General features: G+C 34.1%; 3 protein-coding genes across 6 annotated transcripts in view; all 3 read right to left on the reverse strand.

Annotated features, from left to right (window-relative positions):
• The window catches only part of LOC106171410 (N-acetylated-alpha-linked acidic dipeptidase 2), a 36,972-nt gene extending 36,214 nt beyond the window's left edge, over positions 1–758 (reverse strand). Inside the window, exon 1 of one of the 2 annotated variants that reach the window (XM_087005678.1) lies at positions 448–758. In XM_087005678.1, the coding sequence (XP_086861804.1) occupies positions 448–656 (209 nt within the window). In that variant the 5' untranslated portion in view covers positions 657–758. The remainder of the gene's footprint in view (positions 1–447) is intronic. The other variant, XM_013551748.3, reaches the window with a different exon arrangement.
• Positions 759–1,969: 1,211 nt separating this feature from the next.
• LOC106171407 (glutamate carboxypeptidase 2-like) lies at positions 1,970–19,383 on the reverse strand. Of its 3 annotated transcripts, none has more exons than XM_087005679.1 (17): positions 18,785–19,383; positions 16,522–17,043; positions 15,972–16,104; positions 11,211–11,312; positions 9,915–10,043; positions 8,535–8,655; positions 8,214–8,289; positions 7,753–7,842; positions 7,170–7,258; positions 6,702–6,812; positions 6,145–6,218; positions 5,714–5,777; positions 5,064–5,245; positions 4,453–4,687; positions 4,208–4,289; positions 3,797–3,889; positions 1,970–3,429 (listed from the first exon to the last, which is right to left on the reverse strand). In XM_087005679.1, the coding sequence occupies exons 2-17, from the start codon at positions 16,815–16,817 to the stop codon at positions 3,165–3,167; spliced, it is 2,142 nt and encodes a 713-aa protein (XP_086861805.1). In that variant the 5' UTR covers positions 16,818–17,043; positions 18,785–19,383; the 3' UTR covers positions 1,970–3,164. The 3 variants fall into 3 exon arrangements, with proteins under 3 accessions (XP_086861805.1, XP_086861807.1, XP_086861808.1); XM_087005681.1 differs by lacking the exon at positions 18,785–19,383 and adding an exon at positions 17,464–18,765; XM_087005682.1 differs by lacking the exon at positions 11,211–11,312.
• A 174-nt stretch (positions 19,384–19,557) lies between these two features.
• LOC106165569 (uncharacterized) lies at positions 19,558–25,920 on the reverse strand. Its single transcript, XM_013543822.2, has 8 exons — positions 25,757–25,920; positions 25,221–25,265; positions 24,885–25,000; positions 24,156–24,319; positions 23,864–23,891; positions 23,346–23,394; positions 22,663–22,965; positions 19,558–22,130 (listed from the first exon to the last, which is right to left on the reverse strand). The coding sequence occupies exons 1-8, from the start codon at positions 25,794–25,796 to the stop codon at positions 21,769–21,771; spliced, it is 1,107 nt and encodes a 368-aa protein (XP_013399276.1). The 5' UTR covers positions 25,797–25,920; the 3' UTR covers positions 19,558–21,768.
• Positions 25,921–26,107: the final 187 nt, after the last annotated feature.

Below are 26,107 nucleotides of genomic sequence, written 5' to 3' on the forward strand. Positions count from 1 at the left end.
TACTGTTCAACAAACAATTATTAGGTTTTAAGTTATTTTGCCAATAAATACACTTTTTTCTAAATAAGTCGTCATAAAAATCATGAAATTCAATTAATGACAACAGTGGCACATGATGCAATTCATAATTAAAATGTTATGAATTAAATCTATTTTTGTTTTTTATTAAAATAGAAATATTTTTGTTAACGCTCAGGTCGATAGGCAGGGTACCCTGAGGTTTGGGGAGGGGGAGAACAGCTCTTTTGGATGGAAGAGTCTACTCAATATCAAAATTTGATCTAATATCTATGCCATTTCTCATGCAGTTGTGCCAACAATGGAGATAAAAAAGTACTCTGCATTTGAAATTTTAACTACAGCTAAGCCTGATGCTTCTCATCAGTAACACTCCTCTCAATTAAATTACAAAGTTGCTAAAACTTCAAACCTGTACTCCGCATTTACCTAAGATTATCTCTGATGTTATTGGCATCTATTTCATTGATCAGTTTGCTGCTTATGCTGGGATCAGCCTCAGCAACCAATTGGCGTGCTACCTGGGAAACTTGGTCTCCATTCTGACGAGCAAGAAAACCAATCACAAGCCCTATTGCGAGGCAAACAGCCCCAGTTACAATCACAATTAAAGACACAACCCGACCTTTCACAGCCATGTTCTCTCTGGTACAACTTCCAAATGCAACACAGGCACGTAGGACTGAACCTTCCTAGTTTGTTTGTTTGTTTGGTCAGCACCTGCAGTCTGTAAATATGCAGAGCTTTTCTTAACATGCTTGATAAGGGTGATAAAACATCTTCTGAGCAGATAACATAACAATAAAGAGAAGAAGTCAACTAAACTATATTGTGAGTAGCAGTGTTAAAGAAACTGAAGTAGATATTGCAAATTCAGTATATGAATAAAAAACACTTTATGTAAATTATCATTGGATGACTAACCTTCACAGCATTTAGGCTCCTGATAAGGTTGACATACACATGTACTTAAAACTGCTTTTGGTCCCTGGGCAGGGGAAGGGGCCCAGGGTTAAAGCTCAGCTGTCAATCCTAGTTAAAGGTTCTATTCATCAAGGAACAGGAATGTAGTAATGACCGTTTACATTATTTTTGCTCAGCCATTGCAATTTCATAATATTTGGTGTAGATTTCTGATTACTATAGTGTGAGGGCAAAGATGTGGTTTTAAATTTGTTAAAAAATATGTTAAAAACTTAATATCACACCCAGCACTTGGTTGGTGAGTGGGTTAGATTGAAAGGCACAGATGCAAGCATTCAAGAATAACATTTCATTACTTACAGTGACCGATCCAGAGATAGTTTCTGACGGTCTTCCAAATTATCTTTGTTGATCCATCCTCCATTTCTGACCATCTTCTGATAGAAAAAATTAGATACCCGTCAATGTAAATCTGAAAATCTGACCGTCTTCCAGAAGACCCAGAAGACGGCCTTAATCCGCCCCTGACTTAGGTCTGAAATTCATGAATGGGAAAAAATTCTCATTGATGGTTAAAGAAATATGACACCATAATCTACCTTAATGCAATCCAAATTATGAAATATTTAAATATTATTGGTATTAATTGTATTTTAATTAATTGTCAGGGGGTTCGAAAGAACTACCCTTTTTGCAGGGAAAAGGTCCACTCTGGGTAATTTGACCTAGGTACAAGAGGATTTTATGGTAAAAGGTCCACTTTTTCATATAAAGACCCCCCCCCCCTCTGAAATTGTTGGCTATGGGCCTAATAAAGCACCATTGTGTCTGATATTTATATTCAAATGATACATCTATTTATTCACAACATTCTGATCCCACACAATACTTTTCTCTTCATCAGTTTATTTACACATACCATAATCTTTATCAAGGATTGAAAACAATAAAGACATAATTTAATATTTTTACATACTAAGAAATAAATGATATAAATAGGTTTGCAGTGGATGAAAATGAAAAAAAATTGAATTCAATTAAGTTTATTAGTTAAGATATAATCAAAATATCAAAAACTATATACACAGCAAATAATAACTGTAGACCTTGTTGGGCATATTCTTAATAGTCATTATTAAGTATAGTGCACATATGCTTGCCGCTGATAATAAACTTATACAATCACTGAGAAAAGTCTTCAAACTAAAATCTAACTATACAAAATAATGATCCATTTTGGTAATGTATGGATGCACCAAGAGCCTGGGGTATGTAACTGTCTAATGTGTTGGTGGTAACCAGTTTCAATACAGACAATATTAGTCCAAAGAATCACATCTTTATTTAATTATGTCTTATTATTTATATAAATTTTACATTTTAATTTAGCTCTAAAACTAAAGAAAATGTTCAATGAAAAAAAAAAAAAACTAAAGAGATGTGCTTACTTAGACCATTACAATACTTGACTGCCTCTACATTAAAGAATCCCCAGTTGCACTTATTAGAAGTGGAAGTTACACCACTGAATTCAAACACCATAATTTAATATAATTAGCAAGAAACACAATCTATGAAACTTAATGTATCACCCTATCTGACAGAGATGACTGGAAACCCAACAACATATATTACTAGAAATGGTACAGGTAGTTTCCAACCGTCTCTGACACCTGGGTTGTTATACATTGATCATCATTACGTGTCCTGAAAGAAATGACCAAAATCTTAGTTTGGCCGAGGTGCCATATGTGTATGTACAGCACCACTTCACCACAGACAGTGTAAATGGACACATTATCTGCCATGCAATCCCATTTTACTGGCTTAATTTATGATCTTTTTACTTTATTGTTCCAATTAAAATAGTAGACAGGAAGGAATGGTCTCCCAACATAGGGTTTCAAAAATCTGGGGTTTGATTGTTCATAATGGATACAGACATACAGCCAATACATTATGGCATTTGGCACTGTACGTCTTATGACCAGATTTATGAGGGCAAATTGCCTGGAAGCAGACATTTGATTTCACAAGTGGGGCAGCTTTTTGATGTGATAAAGAAGATGAGTGAAGATTTTTAAGGAAGAATAAATATAAACACGAGTGATTTTTTGTAAGTGAATTCTGTAAATTAAGCCAGATACCCATCTATTTCTTTGCTTGTACACAAGCCGATAGACCTTTATCAACTTTTGAACACCAGTGTCATGACTTCCCTGCTATTTGTGTGGTCTATGCGTAGTGTGTTTGTGGCTCAACTCTACTGCTGTCCTTTCCACTGCCAGCAGCTCACCTAATACATTTTCCACACTCAGCAAGTTACCTCTCAGTTCATACAGATACTTCCTTATCGTTCTCCATTGCCTGGCAACGGGTTTGGGTGATGTTTTTTCCTTATTCCAATTGCACATTATAGCATCCAGTCCTGGCAAACTAGTGCTTTCAGACATCACTGCATTCCAATCACAGGTAGTGTTGTTCTGGCTATTGGAAATAATTAGGGATCATGTACCAGTAAAATGTAAAAAAAATTAATTAAAAAAATTTAATTCATTTGCCACATTGACTGTCTCTGGAAATAGCATGGACCAAGAAAATGAATTATATTCTTAATTATCTCTTTCTATCCGTTGGAAAATGTTAAGTATTCTTTTAGTTTAATAAACCAGGACCATTTTCCATTGTATACTACATTAACTTATACACTGATCGAGTAAAGAGGGAGTTTACAGGCTAGGATGTGCACAGCTTTTATCAAGAATTTACAAAGTGTAATATTTTAACTTATTCATTCACAACACATGCAGGTATTAAAATCTATCAGTTTATCCATCCATCTTTTACAGAGTACCTGCAACCGTTTGTATGTGTAAGGTTTCCAGGGTCAACATTCAGAGAGAGCAGGAATAATAAGCGTCCATTCACTTCTCTGCTAACAACAGGACTGAAATCAAAATTAGAAATTATTATCATTATTGTTTTTGTTTTGTTTTATTTTTTTTTATTTTTTGAAAATATAAAAATATTGACATTTTCACACCCCTCCATGTGAAGAAATTTCACTTCTTACATCGATTGCAATGCAACTTTATGTTGCATTACAAATGTACTCATACCAAGTAAATGCAATATAAAATTGGATACTGCCAACTACTGTATCTTAATTTGCCTGCATGCAACCTCAAAGAAAAAAAAAATTGTGAAAAAGAATGTTACATTCCTTATTGTAATTGATAACTAGAGACATTTCTGACTATCTTACTTTCGTTTGTCCAACTTCTCGTATACACTGGCAAATCTTGCTGACATGTTATGTATCTCGAAAGTTATCTGCTCAACTTCATCTAGATAAAATTAAAGAATATCATGAGCCACTGCACTGAACTGTGTCTGATGTTAAGGGGGTGAATTCCTGCTAACGACAAAAAAAAGTTATCTCAGTCTCTGTGTTGCCATAGAAACAATGGTTAATTACATAGTTTATCGTTTCTGATTTCGGTTCCTTACCTAGTAATTCAGTAGATTGCATGTCCTTTTTGTATCTGTTAACAGCCACACTCACAGCATTCAGTATATCAACAGTCCATTCGGACACATTATATGGTAGATACATGGAGTCAGCAAACTTCCAGCTGTAGTTGGCATAAATTGTGGCAATTTCTTGGAACATCTGATTATTACGAGTTTGAAATTTTTCTTCACCAGATCTTACTGGAGGAGAGTGCCAACCTTGGCACTGGTCCTGTAATAGAAAAAAAATTAGTAAATGAAGTTTCAGGAGGTGGGGGATTATTGGTGAAAAAAAACAGCTGTACTCCAACAGAGGGAAATTTCTATATGTAGCTTTTTTTTGTACCTATTTCAACTTGTTTACAACAAGTTAACTTCAATTTTAGTTTAACACAGTACCCTTTACACTGCCATCCTCTGTTTTAGAGATAACTGGTAATTCACCTTTATCATCCGCTTAAATAATATATACTAGGATCCTTATGTTGGATCAATTCTAGGATAATATTATGTATCATTCTAAAAAAATATTTTGTCTAATTTAAAATGAAATCCCAGCATTTAATGAAAACACCGTAATGTAAACTTTACCAGTCATGCTATCATACCTCATCCCCGTACCACAGTTGGGCTACACGCCTGATGTCAATGTGTTGACTCCTGCTGGCCTGGTGCCTGCATGGGGAAATGGTGACTGGTGGATGTCCCATGTCCTGGCTTGCTTCGAGCAGTGTGCTCCTATACATGGGATAAGCTGAGGCATACAACTGTTCCTTTGTGTTGTTGTAACCTATAAAAAAAGTCAGAAAAAAAGGAACTACTGGGTAATTATACCCACTGATGAATGCTGTCTATAGAAAATCATTATATGACTATAATCATATCATATCTCCTTTTTTCAAAAATTGTGATGAATTTTTTAAAGGACTTGATAAAGGGTTTTATAACCTTATTGCCATTGATACACACTGAAACAAAAACACACTAAAATGTAGTATCTGTAAATTTCTCAATTATCCCCCATTAAACAGATTTAGTATTCTGAAAACAAAACTTGGACATCTTTATAAAGACTGTGTTGTTTGATGTTAATATTTTTTAGGAATCTGCATTTTTGTATTACTTTGTTAAAAAATGTAACCATTTAAATAAATTAACAAAAAAAATTAATTAATGTACATACATAAACACAAAATGGGACTGACTGACCAATGGAATGAATGGATGAATAGATATATGAATTAATGAAATAGTTTACCTTGCTGTGGAAAGTTGCAGTTCACCACAGCTACAATGTTCTCCTGCTGTAAGCCCAGTCTTCCCTAAATAAAAATCGACAATTTCAAGTAAACACAGATGCTACATAACTGAGTATGCCTTAGTATTCAACATTATGTAAATTTTGTTGTCAAAAAGTTATGAATTGTAATAATGAGAGAGAGATTAATAATATTTTTCAATTTTCCTTTTCTCTTTCTATTCATGAAAATTAAAGCAGATTATTCATTTTCCTTATGAGGCCTTGTTTTCATATTATTTTTCTTTTTTATTTACTATTAGCCCTAAAGTCCAATTTTGCCTAGATCATGTCCTCCCTACAGAACAACACGTTTTTGATGTGTTTTAAGAAAGACCCGCTTTCAATGAGAAACTGATGTAGGCACAGAAAGATACATCTACAAGACTCACCAAGACAGATTCCATTTCTTCTCCAGTGCCATTGTTAAACAAGCAGAACAACAGTGTTCTCCTTGGGCGCCAACCTGTCATATTTTATATGATAACATTTTGGAAATATTACCTTGTTTATGTATCAGATAATTGAAATTTAGACTAGGGTGCTTAAAAGAATTTTTAGGAAACTGTACCCTGGTTTTGTTTTGGAGGAGTGGGAGTCCAACTACTTTGCCCATTATACATAAATGTAACTATTCAATCCATATTTTCTGATCAGTTGATTGGTAGCACTGACGTAGTTTTTGTAGATTTAGTACCATTACACATTATTACTTCATGTTACTTTATTATTGTATAGTGAACAATATCTATGTCATCTGATACCTCTGGTTACACTAGTAAACTAATATCACTACTGGTACATGCATTTAATTGAACTCTGACACTGTTAACATGCTTCCCAATGTGGCACATGTAATTAATTCAAGCAGGACTGATTTGTCTTTATTCCAATTCATTAACAAGGAAGGGGGGGGGGGGGGGGGGAAGAGAGAAAAAATCCACTTTACCTGACTGCATCACTTTTCCATAGATTCTGGCAAGCTCAGTCAGCATGGTAGATCCATAGGGTAGGCTGACATTTACCACATGCTGGTGGGCATATAGCAGAACATATTGATCTGAATGGGAAACTTAGCTCTGATATTTTGGTTTCTGTCACTGTAGGTATCTGGCATGGATTAATTTCATGAAATTTGACACAATCGATGCATCTGCATGAGACTGCTCAGTTTAAAACTATCAAGAGGTGATTTGATTTTTCACTTTTGTCTTAAATTAAACTGTTTCAGTCTTTCAAAATTATTGCTTTATAAGAGCATAAACTTATCTGAAGAAACTCTTTCTAAGAATTTTTATATTAAAGTGGGACTAGTAGCTTTGAAACGTTCAAATTTTTTACTACTCCAACCAAAAACCAATGAGTCAATTGCATCAGATAGGTGTTTAATATTGCAGACTTATGCTTCTTGCATTACCTGGCTCTATGCTTCCACGCATTTTCCCAACAACAGCATACAGCTTGCTGTCTTCCTTCCTCTTATCTCTGACATTCAGATGAACATGGCTGAAATTACACAAAAATACCATTAAAATGATTGAAATCTCTTCAAAACTATCTTACAAATGAATGTGAGAAAAAGATGATTCTCTTCTTGAATTGATTTACTTCAATCTTTCGAAAAAATACATACTAATACTATTCTATTCAATGTTCTTGCCTTTTTGCCACTGCTACTAACATTCTTTACAATCTGAAATATTCTGAATATGAGCCGCCAACTGTGGAGAAGAGGAAAAGACTATTATTTTATCCTTGAATTAAAACCCTTTTTTTCATTCTTTCTTAGTCCATGTATTAATAGTTGCTAATATGGAAGGAGAGGAAGAAATTAAACTGAACTGAGTGATGACGATATGTCTCATGACCACATGTATGCGACTGTACAAGCAAGGGAGACTCCTGAAGTATATTGCACTATAAATGATATTACAGTCTTCACCAATGATTTTGTTTATATATCAGTATACCAGTTCTTACACTCTTCTATCACTACCTACCTCCCGGCCCAAGTACCTCTAAATCCTGGACCAACATGTGACACAGCATCTTTCAGCCACATATGAGGAACAGGGTAGCCTCCCATATGTCTGTTAAAAAATACAAGGACTTGAAAATTAATCAAATATGATTTAAAATATGCATCTGGAAAAATTAAATTTAGAATAATAATGAATTAAATTGTTAGTGTTCTTTTGCAAATTAAAAAAAATCACAAATTCCACCTTTTTGTGTTATTAACTTTTTACAATAATTTTTTTTGTTGTTTATATTCCATAAATACTTCCTAGGGATTAACAACATCTTTCCTTTTGAAATTGTGCTAGTTGGATACTTAAAAGTTCAAATCAAAATGGTAAAGACGTCTAGAAAACTGAATAAAACTCGTGGTAGTATAGTTAGCTCAAAAGGTGAAATCACAGCATCAACCTATAAATGGAAAAGGTTAATGAATACTTACCCAGTGAAGACATCTGCCTGTTGGTGGGAGAGGGTTAATACTGGGATCTCCAAGGTGTGGCCTAAATGGTCAATACCTAAACAGAAACAGATTGAGAGTTCATCATATTTTGCTTCAGCACCAAGTAGATGTACAATTTTTCCACTGGCCTAATAGTCTACTGAAACAATAAAAGTAAGATATACAGCAATATTTATAATTGCAAATCAATAAACACTGTAAAAATTTCTATACCAGTATTACATGTAAAAAATTCTTATTAGCCTGTAAGATGAAGCCACAGGAATTAACATTAAATAAATAAGAAAATTAAAAATTAACCTGTGGCAGGTGTATCTTCAGGCGGTAAAGCTTCGTTTGAGTTGGTGAGCGCTGAAGAATTGATGTGGGTTTTTGGGTAGAGGATCAGTCCACGGATGTGTACTGCAACTGCCTGATGTACCTGTCAAAGAAACAGAATTATCTGATTCCAAGAACATTAATTAAAAAATATTTGTGTAAATATCCAGTTGCTATGAAAGTTTCTTCAAAAACCACAATTTAGTTCAGAGATAAACTTGTGCTGGAACACATGTATGAAGAAATTGACCAGACAGACACTGAAATATCAGAATGCACATAACTGTGATCTTACATAATAATGTTGTTTCAATAAAACTGTCATGGTGCATATATATATATATAACTGCATGAGTGTCACACAGCTGATTTCTTAATGCAAGGACATGCAAATATTATAATTAAACATTTATTTCAAAAGATATAAATACTAATTCACCTATTCTGATTATAAATTATCTATGTAAATCCCATATAAATACAAATGCAATATATGTTGACAGGGTTTTAATATATGACATCAGACCAGGGAATTATATCCGATATAATTCCCTGATTAGACTGACTTCCATGCTATAAGCTGACCAGTAGCTTTACACAGTGGTCATAATTGTCTGGCCAATTAATGTGCATGCTTCTTTTATGAATACTAAGTGCTTGGACAGGATTCATCAAAATACCAGTGCCCCAAGCTTTGTGACAACTAAAAAAATGTACTCCTATGACTGATAATTTGTGCAGTAGCTATACATGTAGGTGCCTGTTCTTGTCATCAACGGAGTTGCCAACTCTGTTCATTGATGCATTTCCTACTCTATGTATATTTTTGTTATCAGTGTGCCATATCAGCCTCAGGTCCTAGGGAACTAACTAGTATCACTGGACTAGCCAGAAAATAGTTTATTTATAACAAATGAAATCAGACTACCGTAGTAAAAAATTTAGCTTTGTGTTTGTTTTTGGTCTACATGTAGAGGGTTTCAATTTGGAGTAGTAGGTTTCAGACACCTATGAATCTGAGTGACTGTTTTGAAAACCCAACGTAATTTGGTATAAATATGCACCTTGGACTGGTATACAACAACAAAACTGAGACAGAAAGTTTGTCTTATCTTTAAGACACACTTTCTCTATCTTGATCCAAGATAAATCAGAAGTAATTCTTGAAATTAAAAATCAAACCTATTTCAATGAAGAAAAGAAATGGCTACTGTTTAACTAATTAGTGGACTTCTATTAATTTCCTCTGGACCTACGTAAGTAGTGCAAAATATTCAAGACCAATTCAGATTTTATTCTGAGTCTTAAGATCTTTTGTTACACCAGCTTCTGGGTTTTCTCTCTAAACTGAATTGCTCACACCTTTTCCTCCACTGATAGCTTTCCTTCTTTCACTACGGCGATCTTGCCTTCCAGCCTCAGGTGTGTCAGGTTATCGAGGAGGTACTGGTAGTCATCACGCTGGCCAAAGTTAGCAAAGATCAGATCGCCCTAATCAGAATAGAAATGTACAGCATTACTTGAAAACCTGAAATATAAATCCCTCCTCTTTTTAAACAGACTACCATGATTTCTTAACAAAGTTGAAAGAGTCCCCCAGAAGTTCAGAGCAAAATAAAAAGTTTGCCATAAACACTGAAACTAAATAATTAATGGCAAACAGTATGCGTCAACAAGTATGCAAAAGTTTGCACGAATGTATATTCAAATTTGCAACAGACCTCTGTCGCAGAGTAAAATTCCTTCTTGCAAATTTACTATAGAGTTTGCAGCTAGCTAGGTAGATAACTGGAAATTATCTGTAACCTCAACTATCAACATGTTCTGATATAGAGAGGGCAGGCATGGGGCAGAGACATGATATTAATGAAGGTTGGGGTCAAAGTGGCCTCTGAAATTCTGGGTGAAAACAGCTGAGGCATTCTGAAAAATGGAGTTGTTACATGGGAAAAACAAAATCCACTTCCAGTTTGCCTTATATGAACCCTAAAGGGAAAAGTGGACTAAAGCCTTTGTTGTAAGTGATTTATATCTGTATTATTTAGATAATTGAAAAAAAAAGAATGTTGCAATCTTTTCACTACAACCAGAAAAAAGAGAGGTGATTTGTGAAAAGTACATGTATGATTCATACAATAACATTACTGGGTTTTGCATAGAGTTTTAATTGAATTAAATTAATTAAAATTCATCAGTTTTACCTAGTACTAATATTCAATAACATTCCATGACTTTATCAGAACTGATTGTACAGCATGGCTATATGCCATGGCTACCATCCAGGGCATTCTATCAATTCCATTTTAATTTCCTGAATATTACCACAATGATTTTTTCACCTCAATTACAATTAACCCTGACTTCCTACAAGTGTTGCAGTCAGTGCTCTGGTAAATTAAAATCAAGCGAAACAGTCAGCTCAATTTAGAATTCTGGTATAAATGGTATAAATAAGTGATTGAACTTAGATAATTATTTCCTTAATGGATTCTATTACGCTAGTAAATTTATGTAATGGCATTCATGTGTCACACAGAGAGAGAGAGAGAGAGAGAGAGAGAGAGAGAGAGAGAGAGAGAGAGATAGGGATCAGATATTTAAAAAATTGAGAGACAAGGAGAGAGAAAGGGATCAGATATTTCAAAAATTAAATGTCACCTCAACAAGACCAGCTGGCAGCTTTTTTGTGGCATCACTTTCAACTTTCAGGATGTTCTGATTTCGAAACAGTACAACACCATTAGAATACTGCACTGTTATCTGAAAGATGATATCAAATATTATGCTATCTCAGTAACATATAAGAATTACCTAGGGCTAATCTTTTCTGATTTATTCCTATTCAGTTTTTTTTTATTTCTGATCATTATTATAATTGGTTTATATCATGTGCATTGATATTCATCCAACTGATGTCTGACACTTATCAAAACTATTATAAACACATTTTCATGTGACATTTTATTGTGAAAAATTTTCAATTTGAATGTCATACTCTTATTTTATAATTTTAATTCTTTAAAGTTAAAACTTGATTACTGAAATTCAAATAAAACATAACTGCAATTTCAAAGTGGATGGTTACTATTTTACAAAGCAGGCAACTCTAGAATGTCAGGAAGTGGTGAGGGGATGGAGGTGGGCATGGGAGTAGGGATAGGAGTGGAGTAGGTGACAGTCTACTCTTCAGAGAATCTGCACGTACATATTTCACATGCTTTAAATATACATACAACACTGGGGGCATAAAAATAGGAGGTCACGCACAGTGGCTCTTAATGGAACATTTTTTTACCCTGTGAGGTAAATATTTTCGCTAAAAATATGAAGGCAGGTGTTACTGTTATTTATTTCTGTTAAATTCAAATGAAAAGGGTGTGTTTGTCATTAAGGTAGTCCTCTCATATTAGCTTTTTGTGCGATCTGCGCAGGTTTCGCGCATGAGTAGTTTTTTGAGATAGCGGCTAATTATGAAAATAAAACATGCAATAAAATACGTAATTCATCTTTTTAAGAAATTTGTATGAAATCTTTGATGTTATTTTGGTCGAAGCGCTACGAATATGTCAACTATGCGTTGCGTATGAGTGAACGCTTGGTCTTTTACGACGTAAAGTACCCACTTGCGACTTTGTTTACAAATACCGCATGTAAGAAGTTACGCGAAGAAGGGATTGAAAAGAGCGTTTTAGTAAGGCTTGTATAGCAGTGACATGATCTTATCTCACGGAAAACATTCACGAGGGCTTGTATTTTGACCACAAAGTGTATTGCGGAGATTTGTCATATGGTTACGATGTGTGCAACAAGACATTGCCTTCTTCCGATCACCCAGGGCCAAGTTACCGTGATTTGTATGCTGAAAACAATTCTCTTCTTTCACAATAAGTTAAAATAATTAGACTCATGGCGTTTTGTTGTTGATTTAAGTATGTTATTGAACAATATGACCTGCAAACAGTGCGATTTTCAGCTCTCCAGAAAAGATGCAACCGGTGTGCACCCGCCTGGCGTGTTGCGACGTCATTCTTGTAATGGTTTTGTTAAAGTGCAGATGGACAAAACCATAAAACACACAACAGAGGACCAAGGGTTTTTATGCAGATACATGTAAAACTTTTTTGATGCTAGGAAAATAAACAGTATATTTTAGAAGATAAAGTGTACTTTATTCCAACTTTATCCTAATTTAACCAATCATAAACAAGAGACTTTAGTTTGTAAATTTATTACTTCACAGAAATTATTCAGCCCATAATGCATTAAAAGATAGTCTTGAGTTACAAAATTTAGTTAATTTTTGCAATGATGAAAGTGAAGAAAATCCTTTTTTCTGATTTATTATTTTATCCCAGTCAATTGACTAAATCCTGTGTGAAACCTTTACCAAATTCTGTAGAAAACCTTGTTTGTAAAAAAATAATTTCTCCATGTGTAGGAAAAAAATTAAGCTGTCATGGTTAACATATCAGAATTTGTAATTGCTTTTCAAAGTGAAGGTCTAGATGGTCTTTATTTTCTTCTCAGTGAAATCAATCCAAACACAAAAAAACACGAGTAACAAAATGCATAAAAGTAATAAAAAAATTGTATGATTTTTTTAATTTTAAAATTAATATGCATATTTATATGCTGTTGATATGTATTTGATTGCATGTTGTAAACATAATATGAAACAGAAATAAACTGATAATCAAATATGTCTGTAGATGAGTATTTTTGTCACCATCTTCCATATATAGAAAAGAAATATGACTAACTTACCATAGTAAGAAATTGATACATTGTTAATATACAAAGGAAACAATTTATCCAGCTATCTTACCACAAAGTGCATATTTTAGTACTGAGTAAGAAAAATAAAGAAACAAAAGAAATAAAAATAAAAAGGAATAAGAAAATAAGTCACATGAGATTGATATAATATGCTTTTGGTCAATCTGCCTAGCCTATGAAAAATAATATGATTAAAATTAAAATAAAAAATGATATTGAAACATAATGAATTATCACAAAAAATTTAAGGCACACATTTTTTAAAAATGGTCCAGCCAGATTTTGACCCAGGAAGATCCCTGTTATTTGATTTTTTATTTCATCCCATTCAATTAACAAAATCCTGTGTTCAACCTTTAGCAAATTCTACATAATACCTAGTTTATAATAATAATTTCTTCATGTTTAGGGGGAAAATCAAGATGTCGTGGTTAATATATCAGCATTTGCACATGTCATTTCAAAGAGGTCTAGATGGTCTTTATTGTCTTCTATATGTAAAATTAATCTAAACACAAAAAAGAGTAACAGAATGTATAATGTAATAAGAAAAATGCATGTAGGATGTCTTTAATGCCTAAATTTTAAAAATGTATGTATATTTATTATATATATTTATTTGATTTCATGTTGTAAATATAATATGATATCGAAATAAACTGATAACCAAAAGATGTCTTTAGACGAATATTCTTACTTTTTTGCCACCTAGTTTCCAAAGCACGTTTGTCAAGAAATATGGCTACATGTAACGTACCAGTAGTAAGAAATTGATACATTGTTTAAACAATGTATATTAAAATATACAAAGCAAACAATCTATCAAGCTATCTCAATGTTAAAAATGTATAAAACAGTAAGAAAAAAGGAATAGGAAGATAAAAGTCACAAGAGATTGATACATGTGCTTGTAGGTCCAGCCTATGAAAAATCCAATATGGCAGCATTCCATGAGGCATACTGAAATCAAACTGATACTTTCAACATATTAATATCTATTTATTATGAATGGGATAAGCAAACTTTATGAAATTTGGTTAGCTGATGCAGAGAAGTATAAATATAATTTTCATGGAAGCAAAATAAATGTATGAGTTAAAAAACCCACGATACAAAACACATTTATTTAAATTTGCTTGGAAATTTCCATTGATTCCTATGTAAATTTGATAAAAATCGATGTTCAAGCAGCCCTGGCTCAAAAACAAGCATGGTGTGGTACATATTTTTTTGTAAATTTCTTTGAGGTCTACCAAGATCTATAACATATCCACATAAAATTAAAATCGCTAGGGCAGAATTTTTTATTTTTGCATTTTTCAGCAAAATTAAGGGCATTTTGGCAAAATCCCCATATAACGCAATGTAATAAACGTAGCGTTTTTCGGGACGCCACCTCTCGAAAACGAGCATGGTGACCCCCAATTTTTTTTTCATATTTTTTACTCATATGGTAAGAAGATTTTGTCTTACAATTTTAATCAAAATCGCTAGGGCAGAAATATGAAATCTGAAATATGAGAGAGCGTCCTTAAGTCTAAGTAGCCTGGGGTAAAGGATGAAAATTTAGGTCAGGTTCTTGGGGTTGTCAGCAGTTTTAACAGTTTTAAAAAACATGGGCCTTTTGTTTAATATTTTACTAAAAAAGGTAAACTCTGAAGACAATAGAAAGTGATACCAAAAATGTGTAGAATATCAAATGTATAGAGCTGGTAACAGTTGTACATGATAATTATAAAGAGGGAGGAATTTATAAATGGGCATTTCCTCTCTGTTAGGCAAAGACATACCTCAGTAAAAATGTGTAATACCATAATTATAGGTTAGCATGTATCATATGAACCTGTGAGACACATCAAGATAAGAACATATTTTTCTAATACAAAACAAAATCTGACTATTTAAAAAGTTGCATAGGCAAACAAACACTGAAAAGAAAATATCTTTAACTTGGGCATTGTTTTGGACAGGTTAAAGTAGGCAAGACACTTGTATTATCCAGAATTTTTCTTAGAAACTGATTATTCTACAAGGACTGGCTTCTGTCCTGAGGAGCATGCAGTCCCTATCCCAACCCCTCCCATCACCCCCTCTGACCTTTTTTTAAATATGGTACATTAGGGTTATTTTCCATAATATCCTAGCCACATAAAATATGCTCTCTGTGTTATGGCTGAAAAAAGAAATCTTTCAGATATATCAGAACAGTTATACATTTCTCCAGTGTGACTTGATGAAAGAGCCAGGTAGAGTGTATACCTATCTAGGTGGATTCATCAATGACAAGATTTACTGTAATGACGGAATCTTTTCATAGGGATTTTTACAGATGTTGAATTTTTTAGGTCATGAATTCTTAAAATTAGAACATTCCTATTGAGTAGTTGCAAAAAATAGCTACCTTATAGCTCTATTCTATATGGTAAAAGTACCACAAATGCTATATAGAAATGTTATTTTAATTATTCCAAAATATTATTATGTATCTGAAAGATTGATTATTTTTGCCCATTGAAAAGATCTAGTCATTACCGTAATGTTTGGATAAAGATTTTAAAAGTAGGGTAAGCTTTCTACACCAACTTCATTGAGCAGGATGTTTACTGTATTTAATAACTTTTATCAAGGATCTAGCATCCTTACTTCTGTCTCTTGGTATTCTTCCTCATCTAACTGGTTGTGGGTGAAGACCTCTGCCATATCCAGCCCAAAATCCAACCACCATTTTTTCGCATCTTCTGCCAGTTCTTGGGGGCTTGTAGCATTTCCAAAGTGACTGAAAAAAATGTACTAATTGGCTGCCTGTTAGACATTTTACAAAATCTAATCACCAATTTCTTGCATCTTATGCCAGCAGTTTTGACCTGTTGCATTTATAAAATAACAATTACCCTTGTAAAAATTTAAGATGGTTTACTTCAATGTGGACATAGTAGCATACAGACACAGAGGTTAGTAGTACTCAAAATTTATGGAGATTATTTAATATGAATATATATTTAATATAATATTAAGTTAATCTAACCAGCTAGGTATGCAAGAGGGGGGGAGGGTGTTTTTTGTGATTTTTACCTGAATTTACCACATGTATTCAGTGAAGTTAAATAAGGTGCGAAAAAATTATAAATATACATTATCTCATGCTTATAAAAGGAAAAAATTGAGTACTTTCTTATAGGTAACATCAACTCACCGTTGAAAATACTCTATGTGGCCAGGATCAATTGCTTTGAGGAGCCTGTCTCTAGCATCACTGTCTCTCTCCTTTATCAATGTTTTCAAGACATTAGCGAGAGCTCTGTCCTGTGCCGAGCAAATCTCAGTGTGGGACACATGAGCCACTAGTACGCCAATCAATGCCCCCATCAACAGAGCAAACACAAAGGCAATTATCACTTTTTTAATTGCCCCATTCCCAGGGGATGCACTAAGGAACATGTCATAACTGTGCCACTCATGGTTTAGTGCATAAGTCACATAACGTGCCATCTCTGGGTTGGGTAACTTCTGACAATTGTTTACCCACAAGATTTCATTGAAGATGTGTAATATGAACCTAAACCTTCGCAATTGTTTACATACAGCTTTTTTAAACAAGAAGTCCTGTCAACAAAATATTGTCCGGGTCAAAAATGTCAAACTAATTTGGACCATGTTCAGTATTTGGAGGACTCTAAAAGATCCCACCTCATCTGCTGCAACTCTCCTCTGGGTGCTGGAACAGAAGTGCAAAGCTGTGAAATGATTACATGAATGTGCATTGGGATATAAATGCATAATTTTTCCCCTGTCCCAAATCTAATTTAGCTGGGTTCCTGTGAAATGTTCAAGGAAATTATCTGTAATCAGGGGTTATCAGTTATTGAAAGCCGAGCTATACAGATAAAATTTATTGTGCAACACCATTGGAAAACTCTACACCCATCTGTCTATCCACCCATCCATGTTTTTTTTTTAATGAATATTGTAACATACATTTTAATTCAAAGATAGAGAGAACAATTTTAATCTACCGTTGAAGAAACGGTAATGTTTTAATAGTATACAGATATATACTAAAATAAAGTACTCTACTTGAATAAATTCTACAGCAATTACATACAATTGTCACATGTACATGCAGCAGTATACTCACAGCCTTTGCTGAGGCTCCTTCTATAGAAGAAGAGTAAAAGCACAATAACATTACAAATAAAAAGCTGCACAGGCCAAGCCTCTTAAAAATTGAAAGTGTGTATCAAGCTTTATCTTGGATCACAAATAGGTGAAGGCATGGCCTTTCAAAGGTAATCCTCCCCTTTTATCGGCCTGAGGAAAGTTTAGATGACACCGGAGATAGATCAAGACATTTGCATATTGTCCACCAGATCAACCATACCAACCCTACCAAAACATATACTTAACTGTTAGATGCAAAGGTTCACCTTCTAAATAATCTGATACATATTTTGCCTTCAGCCTTGGAACAAAACTTGTGAATACCTCAGTATGTTAACTTTTAGAAGTGTTTGCAGCCAGCACTCACTTTTTTTCACCAATACAAATATGACATTGACGATATGCACCAATAGTCGGCAAGATTAAACAGGATAACAGTCAGATCATGAACAGTTACAGTCATAAATTTTAGGACAGCACATAAAATTACAGTGCAAGTTGTGCGGCATATCATAGAGCTACTAGTCAAACCCAAAAGTATAGCTTCAGCAGGGGCCGTAAAGACATGCAACTTGGTCACAGCATTGCAGAATTCTAGTTATAGTCTTGGACCACACATAGATTCCTATGCTTGTAAACATTTTACACATGATATCCAGGATGGCAAAATATAATAAGCCAAGTTAATGGCAAATAAAAAGGGTGCTTTTCCTGTTAACAAATCCAAATGCAATAATGGTGATTATAGGCACACTTTCAACTATCTAAACCATATACTGTGTCCCCCTTTCTAGCAATTTACTAGCTTTTTCTTTCTCATATTGCAATCAGAGCCATATATTACAGATGATTGAAATTTTACAATACATTGGGGGTCCTTAAGGCACAAAAAGAACACAGGAGTATGAATGACAGTTACACACATTCAGCGAATCAGAATGTGGATAACTGTCATTTGTACTTCTGAGGCCATGTGTTTTTGGAAGTATGCACTTACACCCGAGGCAGCGACCATAAAACAAAACAACAGCCATAAACCAGAAACTGTGCACTGTATCAATCAAGACATGAAGGTATTTAGCTCACATCATCACACATCCCTATCATTAACTGACTGATAAAGATATGGCGTTTCAGGTAAACAAGACAGTGAAGACAGCAACCTGTCTATGTCAAGACAACTGATAGATATACTGGTAACTGATCAATGGCAAATACAATTTCCATCTTTAGGGTAACCTGTTGATGCGAGGATTGCAGGTGCCCTTCTTATCTTGAATTATCTTAAATTTACTTACATGAGATATGTCGGGGTACATGTACAAATAGCATGCAAAAGTGCATATGCACCTGCATTACTGGTACATGACAAAATGCATGTGTGTGCACCTGCCCACTGTCTTCATCCTAGAAAGTTCAAATGGATCCTTCTTGACAGAACAACCCAAGAAATAAAATAACCCAGGAGTTGAGCATACTTAAATACAATTCTGTAAAGTATGCACTGAACAAACTAACAGTTAATTATTATCGTTATCAGCTCAACTGTACTCATATCTTACATGATAGCCTTTAGATGACACTCACACTTTTTTTTATCCGTGTCATATGAGTACAACCTAATCTCAGACATCTAGCATGAAAATAATCAGAGATAGCCTGAAAAAATAAGGTTGTTGGTACTGCATGACATCATAAGGGACTAGAAAACATGCAACAATTTGCATATAGTGGGGTCATCTTTACAGTAATAAGGGTGAAACTCTATGCACCATGAATATCATCCTAGAAAACAATACAAAAACCAAAACACATAACACAGTGAATGCACAATATAAAAATGTAATTCTACAAAGCTTGAAAAAAACAATAAGAAAAATATATATTGAATTATTTTGTCAGCTTTTACTGTTGCACCGCACATGCTTGTGTGTTATTATTTCTGACCCCACTTTCCTCCAAATCCCACAAATTCTTGTTTTACGCTCAGTTGTGTAACTTTGAGCCATTTTGTTTAATTCCTATGTTAGATATACTGGAAATGCAAACATAAAACTACATTGAAGTAGAATTTAATTTCTGGTACCACTTTATTGTTACAGATATAATATTACATTATCTATTGAGAGTTATGCACCAGACATTCTTTTTGGTGTGACAGCATTTTTCTAGCTAAAATTCAGGACATGTTTAGCACAAGATCTATTCTGATCAATATATTTGATAAAAAATATCTTCTTTAAGGTATCACAATAAAAATACTGCAATCATAAATGGTTTGCAAAACATATAACAAATACTAGCTCCTTCGATTATGTTACAGTTAAAAACAAATATTCATAGGGACACGTGCATGATTATTAACTTGCCACAAAAATATATTCACCATGAAATAACAGATATCATTCCAGTCCCTCTTTTTTTTCTACAAAGATTAACTTTCCCCAGTAAGAACAGCCATGTATATGTGCAGATTAACCTTGTTAATGTGATTTAAACACAGCACAAGCGCTGCCTGCTTAGTTAAGCCATATGACGTAGTAAATGCTCCGCCTGTAGCCTTAGGCTACACAGAGGCCTTAAGCGCACCATTTCCACCGCTTAATTCAAAGCTAGCTTGAGTTGTGCAGCAGCACACGCAAAGCCGCCCTCCGTTTTGTATCACTGATTCCCACCCTCCCACCCTGTTGCTTGTTTATTTAGTCCTCCACATCTGTGTACAAGAATTATGCTTTGCTTTATATATACTATATGTATGCTTAAGAATCAGCTTCATTTCCACCATTGGATAACAATATTTCATCCCACTGGTGGGACTTTATATTTTCATTTCACGATGGGCCTAATGTGTTTCTTTAAGCTTATTAAAGCTTATTGTTATTGGTTGTAGTTTTAGATGTAAGTCCTAGTGTAGTTAGTGACCAATAAACTATTCTAAGCCGGCGCTGTATGTTGTTGTTTAAATAAAATTTCACAATCATGTTAAGATATACAGCAAATCAGTGGATGGAATAAAATGCTGATTGAAAAGAAAAACCAAACATTACATTCAATTTCTAAGAATCAAAAATCTGTTCGAGAAATGTTTAAAAAACTGTATTCATTTGTCACAGATATCAAAATCATAAAAAAGAAAATAACATATCTACATACTGTATATGATAATTTCTCTACCTCTCAAAGATATAACAAATGTGACAAAATACATCCAAAAGTATTAGTAAATCTGCTAACAGCTGTGGTTTTCTGCTTATTAATATGAAATATAATATTTTCTACATTTACTGTACATTCCATCAATGTACACATACTCTCACACACAAACATATATATACAAATATATGCGTTTCCATGTATTGTTCTGAGATATATACAAATATTCATACACAGATAGAAATACCTGTCAAAAGCTATATAGCAAAGTAACAAACTTGCTCAAAATTTAAACCTTTGATATTTACCCATTTCTGTAAAATATGAATCATGGTAATAGGAATGTGACATATCTGGTTTCTTCAGGAATGCATATATTCATGATAAAAATCTGTCAGAAAAAATCTTTCGGGCTGACCTTCTAGATATGTGATAGAAACCAATACAAACTAATACAAAGAACTAACAAGGTGTAAATTGCAAATGGAATGGACGGAAAACACTCAAACAAATTTCAACTCTCATTTGATAAAAAAAATCAAAACAAAAAGATACAGAGTATAAAAGTCAAAGTTAATGGAGGGCAACACTTATTTAAATGTCTTTAAGCTTTGCTTGATCTGAATATGATTTTGCATGTAACAGTTCAACAATTTTATGAATCAAATTCAGATCAATGCAATACAACAATAATGGAATCCTATCACAGAAGAATAAAGAATAGTGTTCAAATTTTTTTACAAGCACCAAGAGCTCTTTAACTTAAATGTCACAACCATCAAATTCACCTCTATCAATTCATTATATCCACCATAATATTATTCACTTTGCAGGCCTGTAGCCAGGGGGGTTTCGGGGGGTTCGAAAGAACCGCCCCTGTTCCCAGGAAAAGGTCCACTTTGGGTAAAATTTTATCTAGGTACACATAAGTTTCATTGTAAAAGGTCCACTTTTTCAGAAAAAGAACCCCCCTTTTTAATTTGCTGGCTACGGACCTGCTTTGTATATGTCTTCATTAAAAATAGTGTCTGGCACATTTTTATAGACACCCACAGCTCTTTTGCTTAAAAACTGTTGTCATCAAAACCACAACACCAAGGTAATCATTGTTGGTATTGTTATATCCATCTTAAAAATCCCCTCCATCAAAATCTCCTCCGTCAAAATCTCCCCCATCAAAATCATCATATCCACCATCGTCATATCCACCATCATCATATCCACCTTCATCATAACTGCCCTCATCATATCCACCTTCATCATATCCACCTTGGTCACCACCTTGGTCACCATAATAGTTATTCACTACAGTAGTTTGATTAATCTCGGTGTTGTTGATATCTGTATCATTGATGTGTGTGTCACCCTCATGGAAGTGGTCATGGTGACCATGATCCCAGTGGCCATGGTGATCCCAATGACTATGGTATCCCCATCCCCATCCCCCTCCATAATAGCCAGGATGTCCCCAGGCCATCCCCAACATCATCCCTGAAATATGGTGTAAGCATGCAGTGTTAGTAGTCTAGTTGACAGGCTTAATAATAATAATAATAATAATAATAATAGCAATTATTATTGTTATTATCATTATTATTATTATTATTATTATTATTATTATTATTATTATTATTATTATTATTATTATAAAACAGCATGCAATCAGTTGAGGTATTATCAATGAATGGGTCAATGAAACAAAAAGAGTTGAATTAGGAAGATGAAGCTGGAAGTCATTATTTTCCTAAAAATTGCAGTGCTACTAATTTTTTTTCAGATGTGATTAAAATATCACTTCAATGATTCAATTTTGATCAATTAACAGGTTAATGAAAGAAATTGAGCTAACTTGTAACTCATTGACTTAATTTGGCCTCCTCAAATGCTGCAAAGGCCATGATATTCTTGTAAACTTGTTCAAAATTTTAGTTTAGTCTTTACATATCAATGACCTACAGGGAGACCAAGACCATAAGCAGTGAACCAAGCAAAAGGAATAGACACCTGCTTATGTCTAACTTACCTGCAGCAAACCCATCGTCTGAGTCAAAGGATCTTCTCCTTCTCCTGTCTCCTTGGACAACAACAGTGGTGTTCCCACTCATACCTCCTCTCTGCTGAGGGTAGGGAGGTCTTCTCTGTCCCTGTTGAAAGCTTGTCTGTTGGAACTGCTGTTGTTGGACTATGAAACCCCCAGATGCCCCTCCCTGGGGTGGGTAGCCCTGGGGTTGGGGTGGGTACCCTGGGGGTCCTGGGGGTGGTGGCCCACCTGAAGGTGGGTACCCTGGCTGACCAGGAGGCTGGGAACTATATGGTGGGGGCTGGCCTGTAGAAATATGAAAGTGCCAATAAAACTTGATTGAGGAATAACACAGTTTTATCAATTTTGTACTGTCCTTATATATCGTATATTTTCAAAACTTATTATATTTTTTACAAACCTTGTACTTTTTTTACAGTTATGGCACAATGCCACATTTATTTTAAATGCATGAGAGCTTTAAACAACAAGAGCAAAGAAGGCAAAGTTTGAGAGGGGGGATACTCCCTTTGTCCCTCTTCCCTCCCACTACTTGACTCTGCTACAATAACTTAAGTAAATCTACTCCATGGATTTCATGTGTCAACAACCTTTAATTCTAATCCAAGGGGAACTTCATTGTGTTAGTTGGGATATGTGGTTGTGACTGGAGAAGAATGCCTTACCTTGCTGTGGCTGGCCTTGCTGTTGCTGCTGCTGTGGAGGAGGAGGCAACTGAAAAAGAGAGAGCCAAAATAAGTTTATGTAGACTGTTATGCTTCCAATTGGAGAAATATATAGATATAATCTTTCTTGAATCTGTGTATGAAAAATGTTATAATGTTGCGTTCTCTCAAGAACTTCTTCAGGTAACTCAAACCACCTACGTTATAGATCACATGAGTTATAGAGATGCTAGAGATTTGAAATGCCAATACTGTAAGTCCTCATGAACAGAACACAATGTTATCTTGGTTATAACACTCAGGGTCCAGACTTAGAATCAAGAAGAAGATATCTAGAAGGGCGGGACATAAATGTCAGATTTATTGAGTGTCTTTAAACTATCAAAATATACATTTGCACTGGTTCTTCAATATCAATTAAGTATGAAAAAGCTAACATAACTTAAACTATATTGTTCAAATTATAATAATGGAAAACTTGCAAATAACAGCATAATAACAGCATTTCATTTACTTACTGTGCTTACTATAGCTGTCATCCATTCGCTGAAAAAATATATAAGTATCAGTAATATTTAACTGTTTACATGACACTGAACTCTACCTTCTGATTTGAAAATTCCCAAGGTAACAGTAAATTTTCAACAAATCTTTCATCATTAACCAATTCATTTATCTATTTTTACTACTTTATTTAGATATAATAAAAACAGCATTTCCATACATTCAATTCAATACTAAAAAATCAAAGGTACAAAATGTTAAATGTACTCTTTTAAGATTTAAGAAAATGAATATAAAAACACATACTTAAGATCGCTCTCATTGGATGGGCTTAACCATGTAATCTTTGAACTTTTGCTGGCTTGGTGAGGAATAGCTATGATACAATTCTTCGATACACCACTGGGTAACTCTGGTCGACCTGGGATGTTCTTGGTGTAAGGCCCCACTCCAAGAAATTGACAGGTTTTCTGTGATTAAGACAAACTAACTGGTTAAAATACAGTATTGTTTAAAAAGCAGGTATGGAATAGCTGTGCAATTAATGAATTTGGTTATTGGTCAATCCAAATAATAATAATAATAATAATAATAATAATAATAATAATAATCTCTCTCTCTCTCTCTCTCTCTCTCTCTCTCTCTCTCTCTCTCTCTCTCTCTGTCTCTCTCTCTCTCTCTCTCTGTCTCTGTCTTTCAGTAACATATAAATTCATTGGTGTAATAGAAGCAAATTTCTTTTTCATTACTCTGGAGTAGCGCTAACACTTGCCAATTTAGCCAAATGCTAAAACTGACTTAAATTGGCTGAACAAAAAGGGCCTGATTTGACTAATTTTAATCAAATAAGATCCATTTGGATAACAAATTGACAAAAAAGTGGTGATTTGGCTAAGGGGAAAAAAATTGCTAGTGCTACCCCAGTTACTAAATAAAAATCATTTAGCAAAACAAGTGAAATGAGTAAATTCTTTGCATCAAAAATCCTATCTCTTTCATAAGAGCTTGACCATTAGGCCAATCATGCCAACACACCTTTAACTCAGAATATCCCCGTACATCTTGGCAATTCTTATCATCATACCAGATGAGCATGCCATCCTGATGAAGAACAAGGAAGTTTTGTTTCCAGGAATCCCATATCACACCCTCTGAAAGGTCAAGAAGAACAAAATTAGTTGTATCTTTTTGGATTATCAAAATATGGTGATTAACATTGAATATAAACTATTTTAACATAATAGCCACTTTTAACATAGTCATTAAAAAGATGATGATAAATACCACAGTGTTAAAGACAATATCAAATTTAATTCATGTTAAATAAATATAAATATATTTAATTAGCTGTGTGCTTATTGTTCAACTCACTGCAGTATCTCTTCATATGTCCCACTTTAAGTTTTGGGCTCATATCTGGAACAAAAACAAAGCAATTTATTGCATGCATACAAAAACAAACAAAATAATAATAATAATAATAATAAACTAGACCCAGCTCACATACAGTTGTTCTTAACAACATGGCCAAAATTTGTAGTCTCCACAGATCCCTTAAAATCACTGGTGATCCACTGCTTATGTAAAAGTCAAAAATGACGATTAAGTCACAAAGACAGAGAGGTCGGGGGGGGGGGGGGGGGGGGCATGTTTTTTGACACTCATAAAAAGGCATATAAATACACCATCAAAATCAACATTTTCGATTTTCATTAATCACTATAATAAAGATCTAGCTGTTAACATTAATGAGTATATTCTATACTGTCTACATTTTCAGTGCAAATAAAAAACATAGCAAGGGCACTGGAATGCTGGAATGATTGATGGATGTTGATGATGTTGGCTGGAAACTGGCACCCGGTTTCGCAATATATGATAAATAAACATTTCAGTATTGAACTTACTGGATACATAAACAGATTCTTCTCCCCCACACAGAGGCATGTTGAATAGGCGGTCTTTTGGGGTATTTTAACTCCGTAAAGTACTGTAAATCGGAGCACGAAATCACACAGAAATCTTGTTGACTTGTTGTTAGGTCAAGCAAACTGATTTTAGCGTATATATGGAAATAGTTTCGTAATTAGATTTGCAAAAGATTTGCTGTGCTCTAGTTTTTTTAGTACAGACTAATCAAATAAAATCATTTCATGAAATCTCTGTTATTTCAATTTCTAGTTCACGTTGATGATTATTGATTATGCATAAAATCTTGTTGTCGCTGCATGGTAATTTTTTTCTCTATGTCTAAAAGG

Source organism: Lingula anatina, chromosome 2, assembly GCF_051362555.1.
Source record: "Lingula anatina isolate TDL-2025a chromosome 2, LinAna3.0, whole genome shotgun sequence".
Taxonomy (NCBI): Eukaryota; Metazoa; Brachiopoda; class Lingulata; order Lingulida; family Lingulidae; genus Lingula; species Lingula anatina.

Coding starts and splice junctions, on each gene's coding strand:
- LOC106165569 (XM_013543822.2), bottom strand. CDS start 25,796: ATGCCTCTGTGTGGGGGAGAAGAATCTGTTTATGTATCCA. Junction 23,892..24,155: donor TCCAATGAGAGCGATCTTAA/GTATGTGTTTTT, acceptor ATATTTTTTCAG/CGAATGGATGACAGCTATAG. Junction 22,131..22,662: donor AGACGATGGGTTTGCTGCAG/GTAAGTTAGACA, acceptor ACCATATTTCAG/GGATGATGTTGGGGATGGCC.
- LOC106171407 (XM_087005679.1), bottom strand. CDS start 16,817: ATGGCACGTTATGTGACTTATGCACTAAACCATGAGTGGCACAGTTAT. Junction 16,105..16,521: donor CACATAGAGTATTTTCAACG/GTGAGTTGATGT, acceptor CATTTTTTTCAG/TCACTTTGGAAATGCTACAA. Junction 7,843..8,213: donor CAGGCAGATGTCTTCACTGG/GTAAGTATTCAT, acceptor ATTTTTTAACAG/ACATATGGGAGGCTACCCTG.